This window comes from Oncorhynchus masou, chromosome 32, assembly GCF_036934945.1.
Source record: "Oncorhynchus masou masou isolate Uvic2021 chromosome 32, UVic_Omas_1.1, whole genome shotgun sequence".
NCBI lineage: Eukaryota > Metazoa > Chordata > Actinopteri > Salmoniformes > Salmonidae > Oncorhynchus > Oncorhynchus masou.
Window position 1 is genome coordinate 10,001 of NC_088243.1, and position 24,000 is coordinate 34,000.

Below are 24,000 nucleotides of genomic sequence, written 5' to 3' on the forward strand. Positions count from 1 at the left end.
TCTCTCTCTCTCTCTCTCTGTGTCTCTCTCTCTCTCTCTCTCTCTCTGTGTCTCTCTCTCTCTGTGTCTCTCTCTCTGTGTCAGGCCCAATATAGTGTACGTTGCCAGCAACCATTTTGTCTGGCGCCTGGTGCCTGTGTCCATCGCCAGTCAGATCAGACAGTTACTCCAGGACAAGCAGTTTGAACTGGCCCTGCAACTGGCGGTGAGTAGGATGACAAAGACGCGCGGATACATCTAGGATAACACTAAGTTTTATAAATGGTGCACCCGTTCTCTGCCAGTCACGTCCTGTTAAAGGTTCCCAAAGCGCACAAACACATCCCTGGGCCGCTCCTCTGTTCTGTTTCGCTGCAGTTAGCGACCGGAGCGAGCTGCAACAAACACACTCAAACTGGACAGTTTTGTCTCAATCTCTTCATTCAAAGACTCAATCATGGACTCTCTTACTGACAGTTTTGTCTCAATCTCCTACTTTGATTTGCAGAATATGAAGGATGATGTGGAAGGCGATAAGCGACAGCAGATTCACCACATCCAGAATCTCTATGCCTTCAATCTGTTCTGTCAGAAGAGGTTTGATGACTCCATGCAGGTGTTCGCTAAGCTCGGCACAGGTGAGGTTTTTAACGGCCGTCGTCCGAGAGGGGAGGGGGGTTTGGCCGCGGTGTGAAGTGAAATTGATTATCAGGCCAATCAGAACCTTTAGGGTCCTGGTCAACAGTAGTGTACTATATAGGGGATAGGGCCCTGGTCAACAGTAGTGTACTATATAGGGGATAGGGCCCTGGTCAACAGTAGTGTACTATATAGGGGATAGGGCCCTGGTCAACAGTAGTGTACTATATAGGGGATAGGGCCCTGGTCAACAGTAGTGTACTATATAGGGGATAGGGCCCTGGTCAACAGTAGTGTACTATATAGGGAATAGGGCTATGGTCAACAGTAGTGTAATATATAGGGGATAGGGCCCTGGTCAACAGTAGTGTACTATATAGGGAATAGGGCTATGGTCAACAGTAGTGTAATATATAGGGCTCTGGTCAACAGTAGTGTACTATATAGGGAATAGGGCCCTGGTCAACAGTAGTGTTCTATATAGGGAATAGGGCTCTGGTCAACAGTAGTGTACTATATAGGGAATAGGGCCCTGGTCAACAGTAGTGTTCTATATAGGGAATAGGGCACTGGTCAACAGTAGTGTACTATATAGGGAATAGGGCTCTGGTCAACAGTAGTGTACTATATAGGGGATAGGGCTCTGGTCAACAGTAGTGTACTATATAGGGAATAGGGCCCTGGTCAACAGTAGTGTTCTATATAGGGCCCTGGTCAACAGTAGTGTTCTATATAGGGAATAGGGCCCTGGTCAACAGTAGTGTACTATATAGGGAATAGGGCTCTGGTCAACAGTAGTGTACTATATAGGGGATAGGGCCCTGGTCAACAGTAGTGTACTATATAGGGAATAGGGCTATGGTCAACAGTAGTGTAATATATAGGGAATAGGGCCCTGGTCAACAGTAGTGTAATATATAGGGAATAGGGCCCTGGTCAACATAGTGTACTATATAGGGAATAGGGCCCTGGTCAACAGTAGTGTTCTATATAGGGAATAGGGCCCTGGTCAACATAGTGTACTATATAGGGGATAGGGCTCTGGTCAACAGTAGTGTTCTATATAGGGAATAGGGCCCTGGTCAACAGTAGTGTTCTATATAGGGCCCTGGTCAACATAGTGTACTATATAGGGGATAGGGCTCTGGTCAACAGTAGTGTACTATATAGGGAATAGGGCCCTGGTCAACAGTAGTGTTCTATATAGGGAATAGGGCCCTGGTCAACATAGTGTACTATATAGGGGATAGGGCTCTGGTCAACAGTAGTGTACTATATAGGGAATAGGGCCCTGGTCAACAGTAGTGTTCTATATAGGGAATAGGGCCCTGGTCAACATAGTGTACTATATAGGGCTCTGGTCAACAGTAGTGTTCTATATAGGGAATAGGGCCCTGGTCAACATAGTGTACTATATAGGGAATAGGGCTCTGGTCAACAGTAGTGTACTATATAGGGAATAGGGCCCTGGTCAACAGTAGTGTACTATATAGGGAATAGGGCTATGGTCAACAGTAGTGTAATATATAGGGCTCTGGTCAACAGTAGTGTACTATATAGGGAATAGGGCCCTGGTCAACAGTAGTGTTCTATATAGGGAATAGGGCTCTGGTCAACAGTAGTGTACTATATAGGGAATAGGGCCCTGGTCAACAGTAGTGTTCTATATAGGGAATAGGGCACTGGTCAACAGTAGTGTACTATATAGGGAATAGGGCTCTGGTCAACAGTAGTGTACTATATAGGGGATAGGGCTCTGGTCAACAGTAGTGTACTATATAGGGAATAGGGCCCTGGTCAACAGTAGTGTTCTATATAGGGCCCTGGTCAACAGTAGTGTTCTATATAGGGAATAGGGCCCTGGTCAACAGTAGTGTACTATATAGGGAATAGGGCTCTGGTCAACAGTAGTGTACTATATAGGGGATAGGGCCCTGGTCAACAGTAGTGTAATATATAGGGAATAGGGCCCTGGTCAACATAGTGTACTATATAGGGAATAGGGCCCTGGTCAACAGTAGTGTTCTATATAGGGAATAGGGCCCTGGTCAACATAGTGTACTATATAGGGGATAGGGCTCTGGTCAACAGTAGTGTTCTATATAGGGAATAGGGCCCTGGTCAACAGTAGTGTTCTATATAGGGCCCTGGTCAACATAGTGTACTATATAGGGGATAGGGCTCTGGTCAACAGTAGTGTACTATATAGGGAATAGGGCCCTGGTCAACAGTAGTGTTCTATATAGGGAATAGGGCCCTGGTCAACATAGTGTACTATATAGGGGATAGGGCTCTGGTCAACAGTAGTGTACTATATAGGGAATAGGGCCCTGGTCAACAGTAGTGTACTACATTTACATTTAAGTAATTTATCAGACGCTCTTATCCAGAGCGACTTACAAATTGTACTATATAGGGAATAGGGCTATGGTCAACAGTAGTGTACTATATAGGGAATAGGGCTATGGTCAACAGTAGTGTACTATATAGGGAATAGGGCTATGGTCAACAGTAGTGTACTATATAGGGGATAGGTCCCTGGTCAACAGTAGTGTACTATATAGGGCCCTGGTCAACAGTAGTGTACTATATAGGGGATAGGGCTCTGGTCAACAGTAGTGTACTATATAGGGAATAGGGCCCTGGTCAACAGTAGTGTTCTATATAGGGTCCTGGTCAACGTAGTGTACTATATAGGGGATAGGGCCCTGGTCAACAGTAGTGTTCTATATAGGGCTCTGGTCAACAGTAGTGTACTATATAGGGAATAGGGCCCTGGTCAACAGTAGTGTTCTATATAGGGCCCTGGTCAACATAGTGTACTATATAGGGAATAGGGCCCTGGTCAACAGTAGTGTTCTATATAGGGAATAGGGCCCTGGTCAACAGTAGTGTACTATATAGGGAATAGGGCTATGGTCAACAGTAGTGTACTATATAGGGAATAGGGCTATGGTCAACAGTAGTGTACTATATAGGGAATAGGGCCCTGGTCAACAGTAGTGTTCTATATAGGGAATAGGGCCCTGGTCAACAGTAGTGTACTATATAGGGAATAGGGCTATGGTCAACAGTAGTGTACTATATAGGGAATAGGGCTATGGTCAACAGTAGTGTACTATATAGGGAATAGGGCCCTGGTCAACAGTAGTGTTCTATATAGGGTCCTGGTCAACAGTAGTGTTCTATATAGGGAATAGGGCTATGGTCAACAGTAGTGTACTATATAGGGAATAGGGCTATGGTCAACAGTAGTGTACTATATAGGGTCCTGGTCAACAGTAGTGTTCTATATAGGGAATAGGGCTATGGTCAACAGTAGTGTTCTATATAGGGAATAGGGCCCTGGTCAACAGTAGTGTACTATATAGGGAATAGGGCCCTGGTCAACAGTAGTGTTCTATATAGGGTCCTGGTCAACAGTAGTGTTCTATATAGGGAATAGGGCTATGGTCAACAGTAGTGTACTATATAGGGAATAGGGCTATGGTCAACAGTAGTGTACTATACAGGGAATAGGGCTATGGTCAACAGTAGTGTACTATATAGGGGATAGGGCCCTGGTCAACAGTAGTGTACTATATAGGGCCCTGGTCAACAGTAGTGTACTATATAGGGGATAGGACTCTGGTCAACAGTAGTATTCTATATAGGGAATAGGGCCCTGGTCAACAGTAGTGTTCTATATAGGGAATAGGGCCCTGGTCAACAGGAGTGTACTATATAGGGAATAGGGCCCTGGTGAACAGTAGTGTACTATATAGGGAATAGGGCCCTGGTCAACAGTAGTGTTCTATATAGGGAATAGGGCCCTGGTCAACAGTAGTATTCTATATAGGGAATAGGGCCCTGGTCAACAGTAGTGTTCTATATAGGGAATAGGGCCCTGGTCAACAGTAGTGTACTATATAGGGAATAGGGTCCTGGTCAACAGTAGTGTACTATATAGGGAATAGGGCTCTGGTCAACAGTAGTGTTCTATATAAGGAATAGGGCCCTGGTCAACAGTAGTGTTCTATATAGGGAATAGGGTCCTGGTCAACAGTAGTGTACTATATAGGGAATAGGGTCCTGGTCAACAGTAGTGTACTATATAGGGTCCTGGTCAACAGTAGTGTACTATATAGGGAATAGGGCCCTGGTCAACAGTAGTGTACTATATAGGGGATAGGACTCTGGTCTAAAGTAGTATATAGGGCACTAACCATAGTAACTCTAAACCTCCCTCCAACAGATCCGACCCATGTGATTGGTCTGTATCCCGACCTGCTCCCCGCTGACTACCGTAAACAGCTGCACTACCCCAACCCCCTGCCCAGTCTGTCTGGAGCAGAACTGGAGAAGGCTCACCTGGCGCTCATAGACTACCTGACACAGGTGGGTGGGGGGGGGGGTTGTAAACCAGCATGTAGTACTACCTGACACAGGTGGGTGGGGGGGTTGTAAACCAGCATGTAGTACTACCTGACACAGGTGGGTGGGGGGGGGTTTGTAAACCAGCATGTAGTACTACCTGACACAGGTGGGTGGGGGGGGTTGTAAACCAGCATGTAGTACTACCTGACACAGGTGGGTGGGGGGGGGTTGTAAACCAGCATGTAGTACTACCTGACACAGGTGGGTGGGGGGGGGTTGTAAACCAGCATGTAGTACTACCTGACACAGGTGGGTGGGGGGGGGGGGGGTGTAAACCAGCATGTAGTACTACCTGACACAGGTGGGTGGGGGGGGGTTGTAAACCAGCATGTAATACTACCTGACACAGGTGGGTGGGGGGGGGGGGTTGTAAACCAGCATGTAGTACTACCTGACACAGGTGGGTGGGAGGGGGTTGTAGTAAACCAGCATGTAGTACTACCTGACACAGGTGGGGGGGGGGTTGTAAACCAGCATGTAGTACTACCTGACACAGGTGGGTGGGGGGTTGTGTTATGTACCAGTAGCATCGTACCCTGCTGGCTTGTCTCTGTGCTGTCTCAGCTGAATATTTATCCAGCAGCATAGCACCCTGCAGTCCACTTCTGGCTTGATTCATATCTTAATAATATTGTAGTTGGTTGCAGGGTGTTGTGCTGATGGACAGGGATTTGTCTGTTTGTAATCCTTTTGGTGGGCCGCCTAAGCACTTTTTTTTGGGGGGGGGGGGTCGTCGAAGTCCAAACAGTGTAAAAAAAATAATCGTAATTTGTGATGGAAAAAACGCTTTCGGTGTACTCTAAAGTAATGGGCCAAATATTTATTTTTAAATCATCTTTGTTGTTTCTTAATCACCAAAATAAAAAACTAGACAGTCGTCAGGGAGAATTTTAAAATTCCCAGTATAATGAATTTAACAGCGTTTATTTTAGTTAGGAATTTAACTGTTGATTTTAGTTAGGAATTTAGCAGTGTTGATGTTGTGTTTGAGCAAGATAACACAGAATCATGATCCTTGGCAAAATGCATAGAATTTCAGGAAATGACCTTAAAAATGCCCAGATTTATCTTCACTGCCAAGATTAGGGACCTCTAAAATTGTCTCCTAAATATTCCTGTGCCAATTGCCCCCCACCACCCCCACCTTCTCAGCCCCCCACCACCACCACCCCCACCTCCTCAGCCCTCCTCAGCCGCCCCCACCACCCCCACCTCCTCAGCCCCCCTCCACCACCACCCCCACCTCCTCAGCCCTCCTCAGCCCCCCCACCTCCTCAGCCCCCCCCTCCACCACCACCACCACCCCCACCTCCTCAGCCCCCACCACCACCCCCACCTCCTCAGCCCCCCCCCACCTCCTCAAACCCCCCCACCACCACCCCCACCTCCTCAGCCCCCCACCACCACCCCCACCTCCTCAGCCCCCCACCACCACCACCCCCACCTCCTCAGCCCTCCTCAGCCGCCCCCACCACCCCCACCTCCTCAGCCCCCTCCACCACCACCCCCACCTCCTCAGCCCTCCTCAGCCCCCCCACCTCCTCAGCCCCCTCCACCACCCCCACCACCCCCACCTCCTCAGCCCCCCACCACCACCCCCACCTCCTCAGCCACCCCCCACCTCCTCACGGTCCAGAGGAAACCCCAATGACAGTGCTGTGTGTATTCCAGAAACGCAGCCACCTGGTGAAGCACCTGAACGACTCTGAGCCGTCCACCCCGTCTCCCCTCATGGAAGGGACTCCCACCATCAAGAGCAGGAAGAAACTCCTGCAGATCATCGACACCACGCTGCTCAAATGCTACCTGCATGTACGTATGGATACCTCGGCTGTACCCCCCCATTCCATTGTAATGCTACCTGCATGTACGTATGGATACCTCGGCTGTACCCCCCCATTCCATTGTAATGCTACCTGCATGTACGTATGGATACCTCGGCTGTACCCCCCATTCCATTGTAATGCTACCTGCATGTACGTATGGTTACCTCGGCTGTACTCCCCCATTCCATTGTAATGCTACCTGCATGTACGTATGGATACCTCGGCTGTACTCCCCCATTCCATTGTAATGCTACCTGCATGTACGTATGGATACCTCGGCTGTACTCCCCCATTCCATTGTAATGCTACCTGCATGTACAACCTCTGTGTCCCTTTACCCTGTTTATGCGTATAGCCTCAAAGGGTCAGTTTCCTGGACACTGATTGAAGACTCGTCCTGGACTGAGAAACTGTCTAGATAAGGTTGTCCATTGAGTGCTTCTCAGTCCAGGACTAGTCTTCATCTGTGTCCCCTGTGTTTAATCCAGTGTCTCTCTCCAGACCAACGTGTCCCCTGTGTTAATCTAGTGTCTCTCTCCTCTCTCCAGACCAACGTGTCCCCTGTGTTAATCTAGTGTCTCTCTCCTCTCTCCAGACCAACGTGGCCCTGGTGTCCCCTCTGTTGCGTCTGGATAATAACCACTGTCACATTGAGGAGAGTGAGTACATCCTGAAGAAGGCCCACAAGTACAGCGAGCTCATCATCCTCTATGAGAAGAAGGGCCTGCATCAGAAAGGTAATGAGCACCATCACACCACCTCCTCCATGCTTCAAAGGTAATGAGCACCATCACACCACCACCTCCATGCTTCAAAGGTAATGAGCACCATCCCACCTCCATGCTTCAAAGGTAATGAGCACCATCACACCACCACCTCCATGCTTCAAAGGTAATGAGCACCATCACACCACCTCCTCCATGCTTCAAAGGTAATGAGCACCATCACACCACCACCTCCATGCTTCAAAGGTAATGAGCACCATCACACCACCACCTCCATGCTTCAAAAGTAATGAGCGTTGTCTCCGTGCCGTGTAGACTGCGTCGTCGACGTGAGGGTGTCTGGTAGTGTTAGTATTCTCCAGTCTAAAGTTTGGACACACCTGCTCATTCAAGGGTTTTTATTTATTTTATTTATACTATTTTCTACATTGTAGAATAATAATGACTACCTCAAAACTATGAAATAACACAAATGGAATCTTGTAGTAACCAAAAAATGTTAAACAAAAGTGTTAAACAAATCAAAATAGATTTGATATTCTTGCCTTGATTTCAGCTTTGCACACTCTTGGCATTCTCTCAACCAACTTCACCTGGAATGCTTTTCCAACAGTCTTGAATGAGTTCCCACATATGCTGAACACTTGTTGGCTGCTTTTCCTTCACTCTGCAGTCCAACTCCCAAACCATCTCAATTGTGTCTTGGTCGAGTGATTGTGGAGGCCATTCTCCTCCTTGTTCAAATAGCCCTTACACAGCCTGGAGGTGTGTTGGGTCATTGTCCTGTTGAATGGCAAATTATAGTCTCACTAAGTGCAAACCAGATGGGATGGCGTATCGCTGCAGAATGCTGTGGTAGACAGGCTGTGCCTTGAATTCTAAATAAATCACACAGTGTCACCAGCAAAGCCCCCCCCCAACACAATCACCACCTCCTCCTCCATGCTTCACGGCGGGAACCACACATGTGGAGATCATCCGTTCACCTATTCTGCGTCTCACAAAGACACGAACGGTTGGATCCAAAAATATCCAATTTGGACTCCATCAGACCAAAGGACAGATTTCCATCGGTCTAATGCCCATTGCTCGTGTTTCTTGGCCAAAGCAAGTCTCTTCTTATTGCTGTCCGTTGGTAGTGGTTTCTTTGCAGCATCAGACACTTCTATACAGGTTATTGTTAAAAAGAAGAGGGTAGTTGTAAGTTTGGATCAGTGCTGAGGTTTTTTTATTTAACCTTTATTTAACTAGACGAGTCCGTTAAGAACAAATTCTTATTTTCAATGACGGCCTACCCGGGGAACAGTGGGGTAACTGCCTTGTTGATTTAGTAGCCTGGTTGCTGTTTTAATGGTCTGTTGTTCCAGACTGATTTAGAGTTAGTATGCTGTTTAATGGCCTGTTGCTCCAGACTGATTTGGTAGCCTGGTTGCTGTTTAATGGCCTGTTGCTCCAGACTGATTTGGTAGCCTGGTTGCTGTTTAATGGCCTGTTGCTCCAGACTGATTTAGAGTTAGTATGCTGTTTAATGGCCTGTTGCTCCAGACTGATTTGGTAGCCTGGTTGCTGTTTAATGGCCTGTTGCTCCAGACTGATTTAGAGTTAGTATGCTGTTTCATGGTCTGTTGCTCCAGACTGATTTTAGTAGCCTGGTTGCTGTTTCATGGCCTGTTGCTCCAGACTGATTTGGTAGCCTGGTTGCTGTTTAATGGCCTGTTGCTCCAGACTGATTTGGTAGCCTGGTTGCTGTTTAATGGCCTGTTGCTCCAGACTGATTTGGTAGCCTGGTTGCTGTTTCATGGCCTGTTGCTCCAGACTGATTTTAGTAGCCTGGTTGCTGTTTAATGGCCTGTTGCTCCAGACTGATTTGGTAGCCTGGTTGCTGTTTAATGGCCTGTTGCTCCAGACTGATTTAGTAGCCTGGTTGCTGTTTCATGGCCTGTTGCTCCAGACTGATTTAGTAGCCTGGTTGCTGTTTAATGGCCTGTTGCTCCAGACTGATTTAGTAGCCTGGTTGCTGTTTCATGGCCTGTTGCTCCAGACTGATTTAGTAGCCTGGTTGCTGTTTCATGGTCTGTTGCTCCAGACTGATTTTAGTAGCCTGGTTGCTGTTTCATGGCCTGTTGCTCCAGACTGATTTAGTAGCCTGGTTGCTGTTTCATGGCCTGTTGCTCCAGACTGATTTAGTAGCCTGGTTGCTGTTTCATGGTCTGTTGCTCCAGACTGATTTGGTAGCCTGGTTGCTGTTTCATGGTCTGTTGCTCCAGACTGATTTTAGTAGCCTGGTTGCTGTTTCATGGCCTGTTGCTCCAGACTGATTTAGTAGCCTGGTTGCTGTTTCATGGCCTGTTGCTCCAGACTGATTTGGTAGCCTGGTTGCTGTTTCATGGTCTGTTGCTCCAGACTGATTTTAGTAGCCTGGTTGCTGTTTAATGGCCTGTTGCTCCAGACTGATTTAGTAGCCTGGTTGCTGTTTCATGGCCTGTTGCTCCAGACTGATTTAGTAGCCTGGTTGCTGTTTCATGGTCTGTTGCTCCAGACTGATTTTAGTAGCCTGGTTGCTGTTTCATGGCCTGTTGCTCCAGACTGATTTAGTAGCCTGGTTGCTGTTTCATGGCCTGTTGCTCCAGACTGATTTAGTAGCCTGGTTGCTGTTTCATGGTCTGTTGCTCCAGACTGATTTGGTAGCCTGGTTGCTGTTTCATGGTCTGTTGCTCCAGACTGATTTTAGTAGCCTGGTTGCTGTTTCATGGTCTGTTGCTCCAGACTGATTTAGTAGCCTGGTTGCTGTTTCATGGTCTGTTGCTCCAGACTGATTTTAGTAGCCTGGTTGCTGTTTCATGTTCTGTTGCTCCAGACTGATTGGGAATACACTGGGCTGCATGTTAAAATTATTTCAGGAAAATGTATTCTGATCAATTCTAAATAAAATTATATTAAGGCCTAATTACCACATAAATTCTATAGGTAGGTAGCCTAAATCAACATGTAGGTTACAGCAGCCTGTAGGTTACAGCAGCCTGTAGGTAGGTAGGTAGGTAGGTAGGTAGCCTAAATCAACATGTAGGCTGTAGCAGCCTGTAGGTAGGTAGGTAGGTAGGTAGGTAGGTAGGTAGCCTAAATCAACATGTAGGCTGTAGCAGCCTGTAGGTAGGTAGGTAGCCTAAATCAACATGTAGGTAGGTAGCCTAAATCAACATGTAGGTAGGTAGGTAGGTTGGTAGCCTAAATCAACATGTAGGTTGGTAGCCTAAATCAACATGTAGGTTGGTAGCCTAAATCAACATGTAGGTTGGTAGCCTAAATCAACATGTAGGTAGGTAGCCTAAATCAACATGTAGGTAGGTAGGTAGGTAGCCTAAATCAACATGTAGGTTGTAGCAGCCTATAGGTAGGTAGGTAGGTAGCCTAAATCAACATGTAGGCTATAGGTAGGTAGCCTAAATCAACATGTAGGCTATAGGTAGGTAGGCTATAGGTAGGTAGCTTAAATCAACATGTAGGTAGCTTAAATCAACATGTAGGTAGCCTAAATCAACATGTAGGTAGCCATAATCAACATGTAGGCTATAGGTAGGTAGCCTAAATCAACAGGTAGGTAGCCTAAATCAACAGGTAGGTAGCCTAAATCAACAGGTAGGTAGGCTAAATCAACATGTAGGCTATAGGTAGGTAGCCTAAATCAACATGTAGGCTGTAGAATGATGAGGAGTAGTGATGTGGAGTGAAGTCTTGGACCCTTGTTCCGCATAGAAGTCGTTAACCAAAGAAGTTGTGCAATCCGATTGATGAGCAATTGTCGTCCCCACAAACCTTTACATTTGGTGATACTTTTTCAGCCCTCAGGTGTTGTTAGATCAGTCCACCAAGGCTAACTCTCCTCTCTTCCTCCCCTACAGGTGTTGTTGGATCAGTCCACCAAGGCTAACTCTCCTCTCTTCCTCCCCTACAGGTGTTGTTGGATCAGTCCACCAAGGCTAACTCTCCTCTCTTCCTCCCCTACAGGTGTTGTTGGATCAGTCCACCAAGGCTAACTCTCCTCTCTTCCTCCCCTACAGGTGTTGTTGGATCAGTCCACCAAGGCTAACTCTCCTCTAAAGGGACATGAGAGGACGGTGCAGTACCTCCAGAGACTGGGTGAGTTAACCTCCCAACATCAACTTAACGCTGATGTATTTTTTGTGTTGTTTTTAACGATATTGGATTAAACATCAAAGTAAACGAACACTGGGATTGAAACACTCGCACAGCAGAGGTGATGTGTGCATGACGGCACTAACGAAGAGAACACCACAGTCGATATAGCTCCACAAACCATATGAGTTCACCTTTAACCTCTCCACCATTCTCACACGTCCAACCCTGTCCTCTCTGAGCGTACCATTAATCATCTCTTATCATTATCTTGTCAGGGATGGAGAATCTGGTCATTATCTTTGAGTTCTCTCCCTGGGTTCTGAAGATCTGTCCTGAGGACGGACTCAAGGTGAGACAGGATTGTCAGAAGTTGGAACCATCTCTGCCTTCCCTCGTTGTTCCCTCGTTGTTCCCTCGTTGTTCCCTCGTTCCCTCGTTGTTTGTTGGAACGTTGCTGCGGGGACTTGCTTCCATTCAGCCGCGGCATTAATGAGGTCGGGCACTGATGTTGGGCGATTAGGCCTGGATCACAGGCGGTGTTCCAATTCATCCCGAAGGTGTTCGATGAGGTTGAGGTCAGGGCTCTGTGTTCAGGCCAGTCAAGTTCTTCCACACCGATATTGACAAACCATTTATTTTATAGACCTCGCTTTGTGTACTGGGGCATTGTCATACTGAAACAGGAAAGGGCCTCCCCCAAAATGTTGAATGCACAGAACCATCTAGAATGTCATTGTGTAGGGTTAAGATTTCCCTTCACTGGAACTAAGGCCCAAATCATGAAAAACACCCCCAGACTATTACTCCTCCTCCACCAAACTTTACAGTTGGCAGGTAGCGTTCTCCTGGCATCCTACAAACTCAGATTCGTCTGTCGGATGGTGAAATTTGATTCGGCATCCCAGAGAGTGCGTTTCCTCTGCTCAAATCAAATCAGATGTTATTGGTCACATGGTCAGCAGATGTTATTGGTCACATGGTTAGCAGATGTTATTGGTCACATGGTTAGCAGATGTTATTGGTCACATGGTTAGCAGATGTTATTAGTCACATGGTCAGCAGATGTTATTGGTCACATGGATAGCAGATGTTATTGCTCACATGGTCAGCAGATGTTATTGTGAGTGTAGTGAAATGCTTGTTCTTCTAGTTCCGACAATGCAGTAATATTTAACAATTTCCCAACAACTACCTTATACACACAAATCTAAAGGGATGGAATAAGAATATATAAATATATGAATGAGCGATGGCCGAACAGCATAGGCAAGATGCAGTAGATGGTATAGAGTACAGTATATACATATGAGATGAGTAATGTAGGGTATGTTAACATTATATAAAGTGCCATTGTTTAAAGTGGCTAGTGATACATTTTTACATCCAATTTTTCCATTATTAAAGTGGCTGGAGTTGAGTCAGTGTGTTGGCAGCAGCCACTCAACTTAGTGGTGGCTTTTTAACAGTCTGATGGCCTTGAGATAGAAGCTGTTTTTCAGTCTCTCGGTCCCAGCTTTGATGCCCCTGTACTGACCTCGCCTTCTGGATGATAGCGGGGTGAACAGGCAGTGGCTCGGGTGGTTGATGTCCTTGATGATCTTTATGGCCTTCCTGTAACATCGGGTGGTGTAGGTGTCCTGGAGTGCAGGTAGTTTGCCCCCGGTGATGCGTTGTTCAGACCTCACTACCCTCTGGAGAGCCTTACGGTTGAGGGCGGAGCAGTTGCCGTACCAGGCAGTGATACAGCCCGACAGGATGCTCACGATTGTGCCTCTGTAGAAGTTTGTGAGTGCTTTTGGTGACAAGCCGAATTTCTTTTGAGTCCAATGGCGGTGTGCTTTACACCACTCCAGCCGACGCTTGGCATTGCTCATGGTGATCTTAGGCTTGTGTGCAGCTGCTCAGCCACGGAAACCCAATGTCATGGAGCTTCCGACAAACTGTTCTTGTTCTGATGTTGCTTCCAGAGGCAGTTTGGAACTCGGTAGTGAGTGTTGCAACCGAGGACAGACGATTTTTATGTGCTTCAGCACTCGCCGGTGCCGTTCTGTGAGCTGGTGTGGCCTACCACTTCGCGACTGAGCCACTGTTGCTTCTAGACGTTTCCACTTCACAACAACAGCACTTACCGGGGCAGCTCTAGCGGGGCAGAAATTTTAAGAACAGACTTGTTAGAAAGGTGGCATCCTATGACACTTCCACGTTCCACTGAGCTCTTCAGTAAGGGCCATTCTACTGACAATGTTTGTCAATGGAGGTTGCATGGATGTGTGTTCAACTGTATACACCGGTCAACAACGGCTGAAATAGACAAATCCACTAATTTAAAGGCGTGTTCACATACTTTTGAACATGTAGTGTACATACTAAAATACAAATCAAATGTATTTATAAAGCCCTTCGTACATCAGCTGATATCTCAAAGTGCTGTAACAGAAACCCAGCCTACAACCCCAAACAGCAAGCAATGCAGGTGTAGAAGTACGGTGGTTAGGAAAAACTCCCTCGATTCTCATTATCCCATTGATTCTCCATTGGGGAAAATGTAAATTCAGTATCACTATAGGTCATATACATATTGTGTGTCTCCGTCCCAGATCTTCACTGAGGACCTGACGGAGGTGGAGACCCTGCCCAGAGACAAGGTCCTGAACTTCCTGAAGGAGGGCTTTAAGGAGCTGGCTATCCCCTACCTGGAGCACATCGTACACGTCTGGGAGGAGACGGAGCCAGAGTTCCATAACGTCCTCATTCAGCTGTACCTGGAGAGGGTCCAGGGGCTCATGAAGCAGTACCTCAACTCCCTGCCCGAGGGTAAGACCTGCTACTACAATATTTTTTTTGGGGGGGGGGGGGGCGGGCTAAGAAATATCTAGTATCATTGATCTATAACAGGAAAAAAAAAGTAGTCCCAGCACACTGCCCTGAGGTACTCCACAGCCCCCAGCACACTGCCCTGAGGTACTCCACAGCTGGGATCTGTCTGTTCGGTCTTCCTTGTCCTGTAGGGGTTCCTGCAGTGGCTGCTGGGAAGGAGGAGGGGGACCTGGGAGAGTTTAGGAACAAGCTTCTATGTTTCCTGGAGGTCTCTACCAGCTACGAGCCTGGATGTCTTATCGGTGACTTCCCCTTTGACGGTAAGAATGGGACAGTTAGGTGGGGAAATATTAGTTACTATAAGTTACATATTCGCAATATAATATTTTGGACGATATATTGATATGCTGACTCTCAAAGTATCGATTTGTACTTGCTAGGTAGCATTAGCTAGCGCTAGTTGTCTGTACATGCACCGAAACGCCATTATTGTTCATCTTCTTTTGAAAAAAGTGAGCCAACATGTTTTCAGCACTTATTTCCATGACTCTTGTCGCTCTGCAGGAGAGATACACTGAGTGTACAAAACATTATGAACACATTCCTAATATTGAGTTGCACCCCCTAATGCCTGCAGAACAGCCTCTATTCGTTGGGACTCTACAAGATGTTGAAAGCGTTCCACAGGGATGCTGGCCCATGTAGAATCCAATAATCCCCACAGTTACCAAGTTGGCTGCATGTCCTTTGGGTGGTGAACAAGTCTTGAGGCACACGGGGGACTATTGGTTGTGGAAAAACCCAGCAGCATTGCAGTTGTTGACACACTCAAACCGGTGCACCTACTACCATACCCCGTTCAAAGGCACTTAAATATTTTGTCTTTGCCCATTCACCCTCTGAATGACACACACACTGGCCTGATGGCTCCTTGCTGTCCCCAGTCCACCTGGTTGTGCTGCTGCTCCAGTTTCAGCTGTTCTGCCTGCGGCTATCGAACCCTGACCTGTTCACCGGACGTGCTACCTGTCCCAGACCTGCTGTTTTCAACTCTCTAGAGACAGCAGGAGTGGTAGAGATACTCTTAATGATCGGCTATGAAAAGCCAACTAACATTTACTCCTGAGGTGCTGACCTGTTGCACCCTCAACAACCACTGTGATTATTATTATTTGACCCCGCTGGTCATTTATGAACATTTGAACATCTTGGTCATGTTCTGTTATAATCTCCACCCGGCACAGCCAGAAGAGGACTGGCCACCCCTATTAGCCTGGTTCCTCTCTAGGTTTCTTCCTAGGTTTTGGCCTTTCTAGGGAGTTTTTCCTAGCCACCATGCTTCTACACCTGCATTGCTTGTTGTTTGGGGTTTTAGGCTGGGTTTCTGTACAGCACTTTGAGATATCAGCTGATGTAAGATATTTTGTATTTGATTTATACTCAATCCATGTCTCAAGGCTTACAAATCCTTCTTTAACCTGTCTCCTCCTCTTCATCTACACTGATTGGATGATTTAACAAGTGACATCATTAAAGGGATCATAGCTTTCACCTGGATTCACCTGGTCAATCTGTCATGGAAAGAGCAGCTGTTCCAAAATGTTTTGTACACTGTTTCGTGAACCATATGTTTGAAACATCAAATCACAAAATCGCAGTATCGAAACGCAATACATACAGAATCATGAGAATCACAATACATACAGAATCACAATACATACAGAATCACAATACATACAGAATCATGAGAATCACAATACATAGAGAATCGGCATGTAAGTATGGTGATACTGGCCATCCATTCCTAGCCCTAGTGGTCATGGTAGAGGCGGTGGGTCTTGTCCTCTCTGACTGCTCTTTGTGATCGCATGCGGTCCTTTGGACGCAATGATTGTAAGTCGCTCTGGAGTGTTTGCTAAATAACTCATAATGTAAAATGTATGCCGTGTATGCTGGTCCCAGATCAGTTTGTGTTGTCCTGTCACGTCTTATGGTCGTTACCTAGCCTGGTCCCAGATCATACTATTATATTATAACTAAGTCTATGATTTGATAGAGCAGTCTGACTGAGCGGTGGTAGGCACCAGCAGGCTCGTAAGCATTCATTCAAACTTTACAGCGTTTTGCCAGCAGCTCTTAGCAATGCTTGAAGCACAACGCTGGTTATGACTTCAAGCCTATCAACTCCTGAGGTTAGGCTGGTGTAACCGATGTGAACTGGCTAGCTAGTTAGCGGGGTGCGCGCTAACAGCGTTTCAAACGTCATTCGCTCTGAGACTTGGAATATTTATTCCCCTTGCTCTGCAAGGGCCGCGGCTTTTGTGGCGCAATGGGTAACGCTGCTTCGAGGGTGGCTGTTGTCGATGTGTTCCTGGTTCAAGCCCAGGTAGGGGCGAGGAGAGGGATGGAAGCTATACTGTTACACTGGCAATACTGAAGTGCCTATAAGAACATTCAATAGTCAAAGGTATATGAAATACAAATGGTATAGAGGGAAATAGTCCTATAATAACTACAACCTAACACTTCTTACCTGGGAATATTGAAGACTCATGTTAAAAGGAACCACCAGTTTTCTCATGTTCTGAGCGAGGAACTTAAAGGTTAGTTTTCTTACATGGCACATATTGCACTTTTACTTCTCCAACACTTTGTTTTTGCATTATTTAAAACCAAATTGAACGTGTTTCATTATTTACTTAAGGCTAAATTGATTTTATTTATGTATTAGTTCAAATAAAAATGTTCATTGTTCTTTCAGTATTGTTGTAATTGTCATTATATATATATTTATAAAAATCGTCTGATTAATCAGTGTCTGCGTCTTTTTGGTCCTCCAATAATCGGTATCGGCGTTGAAAAATCATTATCAGTCTACCTCTAGTTCTAATATCCCATAAACCTTTGCTTAAATGAGGAAGAATTCTAAGCAATGGCACCAGCTATGCTAATTGGCAACGACGCTGGTCCCATGATGCTTCCTGGGTGTCTTCAATCTAACCGTGCCATTTTGTCTGCGTCAGGTCTTCTGGAGGAGAGGGCCGTGCTGCTGGGTCGGATGGGGAAACACGAACAGGCCCTCTACATCTACGTACACGTCCTGAAGGACACTAACATGGCAGAGGAGTGAGTACTACTGCCTAGACACACACACTGACTCGCACACGGTTGGTTAGCCTTTTTTTCCCCTCTGAAGTCCACTGAGACGCCTGTGCCAACAGGGGAAGGAGACCCCCCCCCCCCGCCATGGTGGGGGCCGTGGAAAGGGGAGGAGATTTAACACTTGCTCTTGTATCATGTGCCCCCTCCCGAAATAATCCTTGGACCAGTGTACATTATTGCAAGTTTATGCAGCTGGACTTGGAGCATGACCGCCAAGCCGCGCTCTTTAACACCTGGTTGCCAGCTGCACCAATGAGGAAACACTGTTAAACTGACGACTGAGGTCAGCCTGCAGGCGCCCGGCCCACCACAAGGAGTCGCTAGAGCGCGATGAGCCAAGTAAAGCCCCCCGCCCAAACCCTTTTGGACTCCCGGTCACGAACCCCAGGCTGTAGTGATGCTGTGCCTTAAACGGCTGTGCCACTCGGGAGGCCTGACAAAGACATGTTTAAAAATTTCCCACACACAACTTTCAGGTTAAAAAGAATACCTTTTTTGAGTTCTTCAGAAGCAAAGAGTTGGAGCTGATGCCTCGTTCCCCTTCCGAGCCAAATGTCTGAACTCCTCGGTCTGATTTGAAGATGCCACCTCCAGAATTGCTGTTGAGGAATAGGTATAATTATTTCAGTTCAGTTTAATAATTATTATTGAGGGATAATTATTTCAGTTTCTCCATCATAGAGATTCACCCCCACCCGAACAAGGACACCCCTGTCAACCCAGGCCTTCCATAGAAATGGTTTCTTATCTATATTGATCTTAGGATTCAGCCAGATTCCAGCTGAAAGATTTAAGTAGGGGTTGACCTTGAACCTAAGAGGTTATTTTCCAAACCCACTGCATATGTTTTATTTTATTTTACCTTTATTTAACTAGGCGAGTCATTTAAGAGCAAATTCTTATTTTCAATGATGGCCTAGGAACAGTGGGTTAACTTGAACTTAGACTGGAGAATACCTGTCCTATTGGCCCCATAATGAAAGAAACGGGTCATCTCCAGTCCTATTGGTGAATAATGAAACAGGTCATCTCCAGTCCTATTGGCCCCATAATGAAAGAAACAGGTCATCTCCAGTCCTATTGGTGAATAATGAAACAGGTCATCTCCAGTCCTATTGGTGAATAATGAAACCGGTCATCTCCAGTCCTATTGGCCCCATAATGAAAGAAACAGGTCGTCTCCAGTCCTATTGGTGAATAATGAAATAAACAGGTCATCTCCAGTCTTATTGGTGAATAATGAAACAGGTCATCTCCAGTCCTATTGGTGAATAATGAAACAGGTCATCTCCAGTCCTATTGGCCCCATAATGAAAGAAACCGGTTGTCTCCAGTCCTATTGGTGAATAATGAAACAGGTTGTCTCCAGTCCTATTGGTCCCATAATGAAAGAAACAGGTCATCTCCAGTCCTATTGGTGAATAATGAAACAGGTCATCTCCAGTCCTATTGGTGAATAATGAAACAGGTCATCTCCAGTCCTATTGGTGAATAATGAAACAGGTCGTCTCCAGTCCTATTGGTGAATAATGAAACAGGTCGTCTCCAGTCCTATTGGTGAATAATGAAACAGGTCGTCTCCAGTCCTATTGGTGAATAATGAAACAGGTCATCTCCAGTCCTATTGGTGAATAATGAAACAGGTCATCTCCAGTCCTATTGGTGAATAATGAAACAGGTCGTCTCCAGTCCTATTGGTGAATAAAGAAACCGGTTGTCTCCAGTCCTATTGGTGAATAATGAAACGGGTCGTCTCCAGTCCTATTGGTGAATAATGAAACGGGTCGTCTCCAGTCCTATTGGTGAATAATGAAACAGGTCATCTCCAGTCCTATTGGTCCCATAATGAAAGAAACCGGTTGTCTCCAGTCCTATTGGTGAATAATGAAACGGGTCGTCTCCAGTCCTATTGGTGAATAATGAAACAGGTCGTCTCCAGTCCTATTGGTGAATAATGAAGCAGGTCGTCTCCAGTCCTATTGGTGAATAATGAAACAGGTCATCTCCAGTCCTATTGGTGAATAATGAAACAGGTCATCTCCAGTCCTATTGGTGAATAATGAAACAGGTAATCTCCAGTCCTATTGGTGAATAATGAAACAGGTCATCTCCAGTCCTATTGGTGAATAATGAAACAGGTCGTCTCCAGTCCTATTGGTGAATAATGAAACAGGTCATCTCCAGTCCTATTGGTCCCATAATGAAAGAAACCGGTTGTCTCCAGTCCTATTGGTGAATAATGAAACGGGTCGTCTCCAGTCCTATTGGCCCCATAATGAAAGAAACCGGTCGTCTCCAGTCTTATTGGTGAATAATGAAACAGGTCGTCTCCAGTCCTATTGGTGAATAATGAAACAGGTCATCTCCAGTCCTATTGGTCCCATAATGAAAGAAACCGGTCGTCTCCAGTCTTATTGGTGAATAATGAAACAGGTCATCTCCAGTCCTATTGGTCCCATAATGAAAGAAACCGGTCGTCTCCAGTCTTATTGGTGAATAATGAAACAGGTCGTCTCCAGTCCTATTGGTGAATAATGAAACAGGTCGTCTCCAGTCCTATTGGTGAATAATGAAACGGGTCATCTCCAGTCTTATTGGTGAATAATGAAACAGGTCGTCTCCAGTCCTATTGGTGAATAATGAAACAGGTCGTCTCCAGTCCTATTGGTGAATAATGAAACAGGTCGTCTCCAGTCCTATTGGTGAATAATGAAACAGGTCGTCTCCAGTCCTATTGGTGAATAATGAAACAGGTCGTCTCCAGTCCTATTGGTGAATAATGAAACAGGTCATCTCCAGTCCTATTGGTGAATAATGAAACAGGTCGTCTCCAGTCCTATTGGTGAATAATGAAACAGGTCATCTCCAGTCTTATTGGCCCCATAATGAAAGAAACAGGTCATCTCCAGTCCTATTGGTGAATAATGAAACAGGTCATCTCCAGTCCTATTGGTGAATAATGAAACAGGTCATCTCCAGTCCTATTGGCCGCATAATGAAAGCAAGTGAAGAAGCCGGATGTGGAGGTCCTGGGCTGCCATGGTTACACGTGGTGTGAGGTCGTGATGCCGTTTGGACATACTGCCAAATTATGTTTGAGGTTGCTTATGGTAGATAAATTAACATGACATTTTCTGGCAACGGCTCTGGTGGACATTCCTGCAGTCAGCATGCCAATTACACACTCCCTCAACCACGGACATCTGTGGTATTGTGTTGTGACAAAACTGCACATTTTAGTGGCCTTTTATTGTCCCCAGCACAAGGTGCCCCTGTGTAATGAGCTGTTTAATCAGCTTCTTGCAATGCCACACCTTTCAGGTGGATGGATCGGTCACTGACAGGGATGTAAACAAAATTGTGCTCAATTGAGAGAAGCTTTTTGTGCATATGGAAAATCTTTTGGGATCTTTATTTCAGATCATGAAACATAGGATCAACACTTTATATGCCGAGTTTATATTTTTTTGTTCGTTATAGTAAAGGTTGAAACTCTTAATTACGTTGTAAGGCCTTTTAAACGTTAAACCTTTAACCCATTGATTAGCTGTACTGTACTGTACTGTCCTCACCTGCCGAGTGACATATCAAAAACCTAAAAAGAAATGAACAACAAAACATGGTAAACAAGAAAGATGGTCTCCAAAAGGAGTGTTCCCCCCCCACTGTGCCGCATTACATTTGAATAGAGCTACAGAGCTACACGGTAACCCACATGTGAAACCAGTAACTGAACAGAACTCTGGCTACGGCGGACTGTGAGCTCGCTTCAAGAATGTTTCTGCCAACACGGTGCATCGGTCAGAATGCCAATCGGGAGTTTAGGGAGCGTTATTGCACACAGCTGAACACAGAAACGAACAGAGCTGTAATCACTGCCAAACGTGCTTCTACAAAGTATTGACTCAGGGGTGTGACGTAAAGTAGATATTTCTGTATTTAATTTTTAAATACATTTTGCAAACATTTCTAAAAGCAGATTTTCACTTTGTCGTTATGGGGTTATTGCGTGTAGGAAAAAAATATATTTAATCTATTTAGCTTTTATTTTATTATCACGACAAAATGTGGAATAGGTCGAGGGGTACGACTTCAAGTCTCTAATCTCAATAGTCTGCAAGCGTGCTAATGGTAATCTCCCTGCATCTTGTTTATCATTTTGTCATCGTTGTTCGACTTAGGTCTATGTCTCTTTATTGGCTGATTGTAATTCCAATGTTCGAAAGCAGACTGTCCAAGCTAACAACAACATCTGGTTAGTCCCTTTTTTTTCTTTCTTCTCAGACAATATTGCTTGGCACAATACCCCTTTCCGTACCTCACCTTCCACGGCAGAGACTAAATACGCGAGACTCGTTCATCTCTGTTCGTCTTTCGTCATCTCTCTTCGGAGCCTCCTAAAAACGCTTTATTCCCATCCTGATTCTGGGAATCTTCCAATCGGGATTTCTGGGAAAAACCTGTCAATTTTGGGAAAGTTACAGGACATTTTTTGCAACTTTTTACTGAGGAGGGAGTGCAGAAAGTCTCCCACTAAAACATCCAACCAGTCGTTAACAGCAACATGCTGATTCAAAACTCTTGTTGTGAATCGTCACGTGTTGTTAGCTCACTCCAAGCTGATTTTTGTGTTTGCTCTCCCCTCAGGTACTGTCATAGGCATTATGACAAAGAGACGGACAGAAGCCAAGATGTGAGTAACCCCTTATCGCTGAAGCATACCTACATACCTGCCTGTTAACCCTCTATATCTGTTAACCCAGTGGTACTATGATACAGGTGTACCTGTCTGTTAACCTAGTGGTACCTGTCTGTTAACCTAGTGGTACCTGTCTGTTAACCCTCTATCTGTTAACCCAGTGGTACTATGATACAGGTGTACCTGTCTGTTAACCCAGTGGTACTATGATACAGGTGTACCTGTCTGTTAACCCAGTGGTACTATGATACAGGTGTACCTGTCTGTTAACCCAGTGGTACTATGATACAGGTGTACCTGTCTGTTAACCCAGTGGTACTGTGATACAGGTGTACCTGTCTGTTAACCCAGGTGTACCTGTCTGTTAACCCAGGTGTACCTGTCTGTTAACCCAGTGGTACTATGATACAGGTGTACCTGTCTGTTAACCCAGGTGTACCTGTCTGTTAACCCAGTGGTACTATGATACAGGTGTACCTGTCTGTTAACCCAGGTGTACCTGTCTGTTAACCCAGTGGTACTATGATACAGGTGTACCTGTCTGTTAACCCAGGTGTACCTGTCTGTTAACCCAGTGGTACTATGATACAGGTGTACCTGTCTGTTAACCCAGGTGTACCTGTCTGTTCACCCAGTGGTACTATGATACAGGTGTACCTGTCTGTTAACCCAGTGGTACTATGATACAGGTGTACCTGTCTGTTCACCCAGTGGTACTATGATACAGGTGTACCTGTCTGTTAACCCAGGTATACCTGTCTGTTCACCCAGTGGTACTATGATACAGGTGTACCTGTCTGTTAACCTAGTGGTACCTGTCTGTTAACCTAGTGGTACCTGTCTGTTAACCCAGTGGTACTATGATACAGGTGTACCTGTCTGTTAACCCAGTGGTACTATGATACAGGTGTACCTGTCTGTTAACCTAGTGGTACCTGTCTGTTAACCTAGTGGTACCTGTCTGTTAACCCAGTGGTACTATGATACAGGTGTACCTGTCTGTTAACCCAGTGGTACTATGATACAGGTGTACCTGTCTGTTAACCCAGTGGTACTATGATACAGGTGTACCTGTCTGTTAACCCAGTGGTACTATGATACAGGTGTACCTGTCTGTTAACCCAGTGGTACTATGATACAGGTGTACCTGTCTGTTAACCCAGTGGTACTATGATACAGGTGTACCTGTCTGTTAACCCAGTGGTACCTGTCTGTTAACCTAGTGGTACCTGTCTGTTAACCCAGGTGTACCTGTCCGTTAACCCAGTGGTACTATGATACAGGTGTACCTGTCTGTTAACCCAGTGGTACTATGATACAGGTGTACCTGTCTGTTAACCCAGGTGTACCTGTCTGTTAACCCAGTGGTACTATGATACAGGTGTACCTGTCTGTTAACCCAGTGGTACTATGATACAGGTGTACCTGTCTGTTAACCCAGTGGTACTGTGATACAGGTGTACCTGTCTGTTAACCCAGGTGTACCTGTCTGTTAACCCAGTGGTACTATGATACAGGTGTACCTGTCTGTTAACCCAGTGGTACTGTGATACAGGTGTACCTACCTGTCTGTTAACCCAGTGGTACTGTGATACAGGTG

The 24,000-nt window shown here is 45.8% G+C and overlaps 1 protein-coding gene across 1 annotated transcript in view; it reads left to right on the forward strand.

The window, feature by feature from the left end:
• LOC135526864 (vam6/Vps39-like protein) overlaps nucleotides 1-24,000 on the forward strand; it is a gene marked incomplete at its 5' end in the record, with an annotated part of 40,440 nt that overhangs the window by 9,903 nt on the left and 6,537 nt on the right. Inside the window, 11 exons of the mRNA XM_064955533.1 lie at nucleotides 85-205; nucleotides 488-617; nucleotides 4,853-4,995; nucleotides 6,706-6,846; nucleotides 7,456-7,597; nucleotides 11,636-11,722; nucleotides 11,998-12,071; nucleotides 14,320-14,536; nucleotides 14,731-14,859; nucleotides 17,563-17,665; nucleotides 22,349-22,394. Coding sequence (XP_064811605.1) covers nucleotides 85-205; nucleotides 488-617; nucleotides 4,853-4,995; nucleotides 6,706-6,846; nucleotides 7,456-7,597; nucleotides 11,636-11,722; nucleotides 11,998-12,071; nucleotides 14,320-14,536; nucleotides 14,731-14,859; nucleotides 17,563-17,665; nucleotides 22,349-22,394 — 1,333 coding nt within the window. The remainder of the gene's footprint in view (nucleotides 1-84; nucleotides 206-487; nucleotides 618-4,852; nucleotides 4,996-6,705; nucleotides 6,847-7,455; nucleotides 7,598-11,635; nucleotides 11,723-11,997; nucleotides 12,072-14,319; nucleotides 14,537-14,730; nucleotides 14,860-17,562; nucleotides 17,666-22,348; nucleotides 22,395-24,000) is intronic.